At 40.5% G+C, this 8,406-nt stretch overlaps 1 protein-coding gene across 3 annotated transcripts in view; it reads left to right on the forward strand.

Annotated features, from left to right (window-relative positions):
* Tbc1d30 (TBC1 domain family member 30) overlaps nt 1-8,406 on the forward strand; it is a 106,672-nt gene that overhangs the window by 59,327 nt on the left and 38,939 nt on the right. For all 3 annotated transcript variants that reach the window (XM_023716329.1, XM_023716330.1, XM_023716328.1), the window contains exons 3-5: nt 3,030-3,091; nt 3,757-3,822; nt 7,782-7,907. In XM_023716329.1, the coding sequence (XP_023572097.1) occupies nt 3,030-3,091; nt 3,757-3,822; nt 7,782-7,907 (254 nt within the window). The remainder of the gene's footprint in view (nt 1-3,029; nt 3,092-3,756; nt 3,823-7,781; nt 7,908-8,406) is intronic.

Consider the following 8,406-nt stretch of genomic DNA (forward strand, 5'->3'; position numbering starts at 1 on the left):
GGCCTCGCGGAGCGCGGAGCGCGGCTGCTCCTGGCGCGGACCCTGCGCGCGGGCCTTGCGGGCGCTGCCCCGGCCGGCAGAGGTCGCGCCGCCTATTGTGCTCCCGGCTCTGAGAAGCCGGACCTTGGGAAAGGTGTGTGGGCGCGGAGAAGGGCGCAGGTTTGGCGCCTGAGGTCGGAGGGGACTGAAAGGGAACAATCGAGCGTGCGTGTATTTTCCTGAGTCCCTGGGGCGCGAGTGCCAAGGTCGGGTCGCCTGGAGCCTCCGACCTGTGTTTGGGGTGGGAGCGGGCTGGAAAGCCGCGCTGTAGGTCGGGAGCCGGAGCGCGCCTGGCGGGGCCGGGGTAGGCCCTTGCCGCCGTGTTTACACACCCTGCTTCTCCGGGTGCCGGACTCCCAGGCAGCTCTGCCGCCTGGCACCCTTCCCGGGGGTTTTAGTGCCCGGCCCTGCCTCCGGGGCACAGAGGTATCTGCAGGAGGTGGCGCCCAGGGAGCCAGCCAGCTGTGCCTGTCCCGGCGCTCGGCGCCTGCCTTTCCTGGAGTGGCCCCCGCTGGGCTGTACACGGGCTTTCGTTTCCCTGCACCCCACCGCCTCTGGGACCAATCTACCCAGTTGCGGGAGATTCGGCTCCTGCGCCGAGTCCCATAGCGGGGGGGAAAAGCGTCGCTGTTTTCCGAACCTCGTGGTTTCTTTGTTTTTCTCCCCACGGAAGTGTCTAGTTGCAGAGACTGTAGTATTTATCCAGCGTCTTATTCCCACCCTCCTCCCCCCTTAAGAAAATCTCCTTCCCACGTTAACAGTGTTTTGTATTTCTGAAGCCGGAACAGCTGTGATTATCAGATGAAACCTAAGCCTTCTCTCCTCCCTTCTTCACTAGAAGAAAAGGGTTGAAAATGACCTGATTTACGCTTTGTATGAGGACAGCGAGTGATCGCTTCCACTTAAATTCTTTGGCTCATTAGTTGTGGTTTTGGCTAACTAACCCCAGCTGGGTTTGAGGGCAGGCAATGGACAACACGCCAGATACGTGCCCCCCCCCAAAAAAAAAAAAAGTCAGAGGAGCATATTTGGTCAAACATACAGGGAACCCAACAGGTTTTTAGGCTTGCAGAAATGAGTCAGTGGGAGACTGGATTGCTTGGTCTTTGTTGTAGTAAAGCAAACGTCTGGATTATGCATTTTCCCTTTCAGCACCTTGACCCTGGACAGCACCCGCTCCACAGTCCCTTTCTCAGTGCTTAAATCGTGCCCTGGAGCTGAAGGCGCTCTGGGGTCTCTGTATAGCTCCAGGGGCTGCATTCAAATTAACCCACAGAGATGAGCATGGGGGGTGGTATTTAATACTCCTTCAGGGAAGAAGTTCATTTATCCAGACATAGCATGGTTTTGACCCTGAAGCTGTCAAAAGAATATCAAGATGTTGACTAATTCCATTCTTTACTGTCCCTTCCTTTGACTTTAGAAATCTGGGTTCCGGGGACCAGGGAGATAGCTCAGTAGAATAAGTGCTTTCTTAGTAAGCACAGAGCCCTGAGTTAATCCCTGGTCCCCTCCCCCCACCAAAAAAAAAAAAAAAAAAAAGAAAAAGAAAAAAAGAAAGAAAGAAAGAAAGAAATCTGGGCCCAATGCATGTATTCACAGCTCTTTCACAGAGCTCCAAGAAGAGCATCTTAAATACTTTCACAGGTTTTGGCAAAACCGACACATCTTTTTTTCCTGTTTCTTGAATCCATATATGTATCTTTGAAAAGACCAATGTACTTTGTAATTATAATGAAAAATAATATAAACATTACTGTGATGGACATGCTACAGATTGTTCCTAAGCACTGGGAATTGTGGAGAAGTTTCCAGTATATCCAACCTGCAGTCAACATCTTCAGGGCAAAAATATCATTTGATTTTTGCAATTTGCAAAACTGAATGTTGTTGACAAATTGGTATTGGAACTTTAAAGCAGTCTTTTAAAAGTAACTTGAAATGTCATTGACTGTGAAATTAAAAAGAATATACACCACTTTTAGATTTAATTATAACTTTTAGAAGATTTAAGTAAGGATAAGAATTGTCATAATTTTACTTCAATAAGAGCACATAATTCTTCTGTGGAATTCTGAATAAAGGCCTTAATGTAAATATTAAATAAAGTGTTCATACACTTTCCAATTTATTTACTTCTATTCCATAGAGTTAGGACTCCAATTAAATAAGTGTATCTAAAATTGTAGATTACTTGGGATTAGAATTTGGTTGTATTTTTAGCTTGAAGTTTATAATTTAACAGACATGTGCTTTTGTTTTCAATAAGTGTATCAAGACAGAATCTAAAAATATATGAAAACATCCAAATGGAATTGTTGTAATGGATCATCCCATTATAAGAGGAAAGGCAATTGTCTCCTTCCTTTCTCTGTCTTCCTCCCCTCTTCCCTTGGTTCTTTCCTTCTTTGCATGGTTGTTCAGGATGTCAAATTCAGGGCTTCTGCATGCTAGGCAAGCACTGTAACACTGAACTACATCCATAGTTCCATGATAGCATTTAACAGATTTTGCTGGCCCCCTGAAGTTTCCTTAACAGTCTTAGTTCATGCACATGTCCTAGAAAAACAAGCTGGGCTAAGAATTCTGTTTGTATGTTTCATAAATATTAACTCCACCAAGATAGGAGATTTATTAATCACCATACTGGTTCTCTGATAGACATTATTATTCTCATTTGAAAAATAGATAAGTTGAGGCTGAGACAGGTTACTTTTCTGGTGTCTAGGAACAAAGCTGAATGAAGGTCTCTGTGAGTATGGAAGCTGTCATCTTGTGTGACAATCTCCATTCCATTAACATACGGTATTTTCTATTTTAATAATTAGGATTATTTACTTTAAAAAAGATACTTTTCATTTAATACAACTTATTAAATTTAGTAAAATACCTATTAAAAATGATAATTCAATAGAATGAAGCTCTTTGATTTTTGATATAACTTGTAATAGTTACTATAAATAAATAACTCCTTGTATATTTTCTTTTAGGGGTTGATACAAAATTGAAATTCACACTTGAGCCATCTTTAGGTCAAAATGGTTTTCAGCAGGTAATTTTACTTTTGGCTTTGAATGCACTCATTCTGGGGAATAAGCAGGATATATAGAGATACAGTTTTAAAGTGAGAATATTAGTGTTTACTTTGATGTACATAAGAAGATGCCATTTTTTAAAAACCTGCGTTTCTACTTGCTATGAAAAATTTTGTACTTTTCGTTAGTTGTACAAGGGTGAAAACATTTAAATAGCCAAATGTCTGTTATTCTGAACTCTGCATACATGCTTTGGCTTTTGAACCAGAGCATCCACTCTAGTGCATGTGTATTGTCACAGATGTTTATTTATTTATCTGTGTGTGTGTGTGTGTGTGTGTGGCCAGCTCAGCCCATCAGGGGGCAGGGCTGGCTGGCATGTGGTGCGGGGGGATTGAACTGCGGTCCCTGTGCTTTGCTAAGCTTGTTCTAAGTAGGTGCTTTAGACCACTGAGCCATCTCACCAGCCCTGTCACCAATGTTTTTAAGGTCCTTAAAGGGTGGGGATGGGGTCAGTCACAGCCCCTACTTAGACTGATAACTTCTGGCTGAAAGAAGCTTTAATTATTAATCCTAATGTGCTGTACTAATTTTATTGTATTCTGTGGATGTCAAGTTAGAGAAAAGTTAGAAAAGTGTTTCTCCAGGTTAATATTCTCTAATATTTCCTCTCTGTTCCCAGTGGTATGATGCGCTCAAGGCAGTTGCCCGGCTGTCAACAGGGATACCTAAGGAGTGGAGGAGAAAGGTAAAGTGCAGTACAGAAGGGTTGCGTGTGTGCTCCTGGGCAGCATCTCACACATCAAAATGTATTCTAGGCTTAGCAATTTGACTTTTGTGTCTTCATCACTCATGCACGCACTAAGCATGTATTGATCCATTCATTCTGTGCCAGGGGCTGTTCTCGGTGCTAGGGAAGCAAACAGTGGAAACAAAAAGGGCAGACACAAGTTTATGTCCTCAGAGGGCTTACAATGAATAAAATATAAAATATGTCAGATGGTGATAAATGCTATGGATAAAAATAAACATAGAGTAACAGTGAGGTGAGTGTGGAAGAATGAGTAAGGGGTGGAATTTTAAATAGCAAAGTAACATGTGAGTAGGACCTCGAAAAAGGTGAGAAGTCAGCTGTGCAGTTAGCTGGGAGAAGACAGGCCAGGTAGGGGAACAGCCAGTACCAATGCATTCAGGTGGGAAAGTTCAGGGATGCTGAAGCTGAAGCAGTTAGAGGCGATGGTGGGGGAGGGGTGGAGCACAAAGAGCAGCTGGGAAAGGCCAAAGGAGAGAGAGGCTCCTCCAGGCAATGAGGGAGTTGGGTCATGCAGGCTAGAGTAGGAGGTGGGCGGCTATTGACTTGAGAATTGCGGAGAGGAGCTTCACAACAGTTTAGGTGAGGTGGGTCAGAGTTGTGGTAGTAGAGAGAAGGGGTCAGACTATAGATATATTTAAGTTTTATGGAAAAATAAAATTTCACAACAGAATAGTCAGAATAATAATAGTTAACACATTACATGCTAGTTTTAAAGTTGCTCAGGGTATAAGATATGGGCATAAAAATTTCTCTGATCAATATTAGCACATATTTTCCTTTTTAGTGAATTAAGAGATACTAATAGTATAACTAATTTGCATTTTTTTTCTTTTCCCTACTGCCTTTTCTCATTTCACCCATTCTAATGCCTTTTTCTTTTTGACAATTTCTCCTATTTCACAATATCTATTGTACATTTTAGACCATAGTTATTCTTTCAGTTTCTCACATCAGGGAGACAATATGATGTTTACATATGTGAGTCTGATGTAGTTCACTTATGAATGTGGTCTCAAATTGCATCCATTTACCTATAAATATCTCCAGCTTATCTTTCTTTATAGCTGAATAGTATTCCATTATATAAAAATGCCACATTTATTTTATCCATTCCTTGGTTGATGAAAATTGGGGTTGTTTCCAAGATTTAGCTATGACAAATTATGTTGCTGTAAACATGGGTGTACATATATCACTGTGGTATGATGTTTTTAATTCTTCTGGGAAGATACCCAGGAAGGAAATAGCTGAGTTGAATAGGACCTCTAATCCGAGATTTTTTTTTTAAATCATTTATTTGTTTATTTATTTATTTATTTGGTACAGTGTCTTGCTACAAAGTTTGGACTCATAGTAATCCTCTGTCTCAGCCTCCCCAGCACTGGAGTTGTAGATGTGTGCCACCATGCCCAGTTTCAGTGGCCAGCATGGCATGTGGTAACAGGGATCAAACCTATGGGGGTCTTTGCATTTGCCAGGCAGGCAGTTAGACCTCTGAGCTAAGTCCCCTGCACAAATCCTAGTTTTCTGAGGAATGTCCACACTCATTTGCACAGTGGTTGTACTAGTCTACACTCCCATCAATAGTGAAAAAGAGTTCAGTTTTTTCCCACATCTCCTCCAGCATTTGTTATTGATTGGTTTCTTAATGGCAGCCATTCTTTTTGGGGTGAGATGGAATCTCAATCTTGTTTTAATTTGAATTTCTCAAATGACTGGTGATGTTGAACATTTTTATATATTTTTTTGCCATTTGCATTTTTTCACCTGAGAAATATATAATGATCTCATGCCCATTTTTTGATTGGGTCTTTGAATATGGGGGTCTGATTTTTAAAAAAAATTCTTTATATGTTCTAGATAGAACTCTTATCTGAAGGACAATTGGCTAAAATTTTTTTCTCTTTTGGTTATCTTTTCACTTTCTTGGTGATTTCTTTTGCTGTGCAAAAGCTTTTTAATAAGATGAGATCCTAGTTGTTGATTCTTTGAAGTATTTCCTATGCAGTCTGAGATATATTCATGAACTCTCTGCCTATTGCTATGGCTTCAAGATTTCTACCTACTTTCTCTTCCAGTAGACTTAGTGTTTCTGTTTTAATTTTTTTGCTGGTACCATGCTGATTTTATCACAGTAGCTTTGTTGTAATTTCAAGTCAGGGATTGTGATGCTTCCTGCCTTGTCTTTGTTGCCCTGGGTTGCTGTTGCTATTCTAGGTCTCTTCTGGTTCCATATGAATTTTAGGAATATTTTTCCTAGTTCTGTGAGGTATACTAATGGTATTTTGTTGGATTGCATTATATCTGTTCAACAGTTTTGGGAGTATGCCTGTTTTCCCTGTGTTGCTTCTTCCTATCCATGAGCAGGATAGCTCTTTCCATTTTCTGATATCCTTTTCAGTCTTTTTCTTAGAGTACTGTAATTTTCGATATATGGATCCTTTACTTCATTGGATTGATTCCTAAATATTATATTTTTTTGGATGCTCTTGTAAACGACATGGTTTCCCTAATTTCTCTCTCACTATGTTTGTTGTTTTGTACAAAAATGCTATCATTCTTTGAGTCTTGACTTTGCACCCAGCTATGCTCTTGAATTTGGTTCTAGATATATTTTGAAAGTTGAGCTAACATGAATTTCTAATGGGCAGAATATAAGGTATAAGAGGGATGTCAAGGATAGCATCAAAATTTTGGCCTGAGTGACTAGAAAGGTAGAGTTACTGTTTAGATAGTTGTGAGTAACAGACGTGTGTATTGATGTGTATGGTCAGAGTGGTGACTTACATGATGGCTATGCTTGTGATGCCCTATTAGATATCTAAATTGAAGGTGTTAAGCGAACATTTGTTAATCTGATTCAGATCCTTGGAGGTTGGGCTTGAGATATTAATAGAATAGTAAGATATTAATGCTGTTTTTGCTGTTATGTTGAAATAGCAAAGCTTGAAATGTTTTCTTAGGATATTAATTTATAAATGTAGTTTTTTTAATATTTATTTTTATTTATTACATTTATTTATTGTGTGTGTGTGTGTGTGTGGCCAGCTCAGCCCACCAGGGGGCGGGGCTGGCTGGCATGTGGTGCTGGGGGATCGAACCGCGGTCCCTGTGCTTTGCCAAGCTTGTTTCAGTTAGGTGCTTTAGACCACTGAGCCATCTCTCCAGCCCCCAAATGTAGTTATAATGTTCTTGGAATTCACGTTTTGAGGGATCCTAAAAAGAAAAATGGCATCATGAAATACATTTTCCACAAACAGATTTTCTGGGTAAGATAAATGGGTAAAAATTTCCAATCACTTTTTTAAAAAATGCTATTCATTGTGGGAATCCATCTGTCAGTTTTATGCATGTGAGGGTGAGATGATTGAATAGTAGAGACCTCCATGATGAAAAACGGCCCATTCCTTATGAGTAACCAAGTGGCTTTTGCCCAAACACGGAGAACAATTCATTCTAGGTAAATGCTATGTCACTCAGTTATATTATTAGCTTGAAAGAGAGCCCTTCAAAGCCAACTAAAAGAAAAACACAGCTAAAATAAAATTGTAAGGAGTTGAAATGAAATTTTTAAAAAAATGTTTGTTTATTCTCAGTAACATTCATGATGTTAGGGTTGTTGCTTGGTACATACTATGAGCTCAGCCAATATTTATGAAACGATGAAAAGCTGTAAAGGGTCCAATTCAATATAGTAGAAATTTTGAGGACGCTCTTATAGATCTGTATGTATGAGCTCTGTGTGGCCTGGGAACCGTTCTCATTTTCTTCACTTGATCTTAGCCAAAAGGCCGAGAAGCGATTCTCATTTTCTTGTTGGATGTAATAACTATTTTCTAATGAAAGTGAAACTACACATGCTGCTTGAAACTCATCTTTATGTGCTGTTTTAGGTTTGGTTGACTTTGGCAGATCATTATTTGCACAGTATTGCCATTGACTGGGACAAAACCATGCGCTTCACTTTCAATGAAAGGAGTAATCCTGATGATGATTCCATGGGGATTCAGATAGTTAAGGTAATGACCTGACGTTGGTCTCTTTTCTAGTCACCACCACCACCACCACCTCTGCCATCTCTAGCTCTACCTCTTAAGAGCCAGATGATTTCAAATGATCTCTGTGTTGTGGTCTAAACGTTGATGTGTTTTTTGCCTTCTCGTTTCTTCAGGAAAGCCTTGGGGCTGGGGAGATAGCTTGATGGTTTAAGTACTTGCTTGGGACCCAAGTTCATTCCCTAATACTGCATGCCATGCCTGCCACTGAAACCAGGTGTGATGGTTCACGCCTGTAATCCCAGCACTGGGAAGGCTGAGACAGGAGGATCACTAGGAGTCTGAGCTGTGTAGTGAGACTCTGTATCAAATAAGTAAAAGATTTGAAAAAAAAATTTAATAAAAAGCCTTGATTATTTCTTGTTTTCATAACATTAATTATTGCCAGTAAGGGCTGGTGAGATGGCTCAGTGGTCTAAAGCACCTACTTAGAACAAGCTTAGCAAAGCACAGGGACCGCGGT

This window comes from Octodon degus, unplaced genomic scaffold, assembly GCF_000260255.1.
Source record: "Octodon degus isolate 3935 unplaced genomic scaffold, OctDeg1.0 scaffold00047, whole genome shotgun sequence".
NCBI classification, from domain to species: domain Eukaryota; kingdom Metazoa; phylum Chordata; class Mammalia; order Rodentia; family Octodontidae; genus Octodon; species Octodon degus.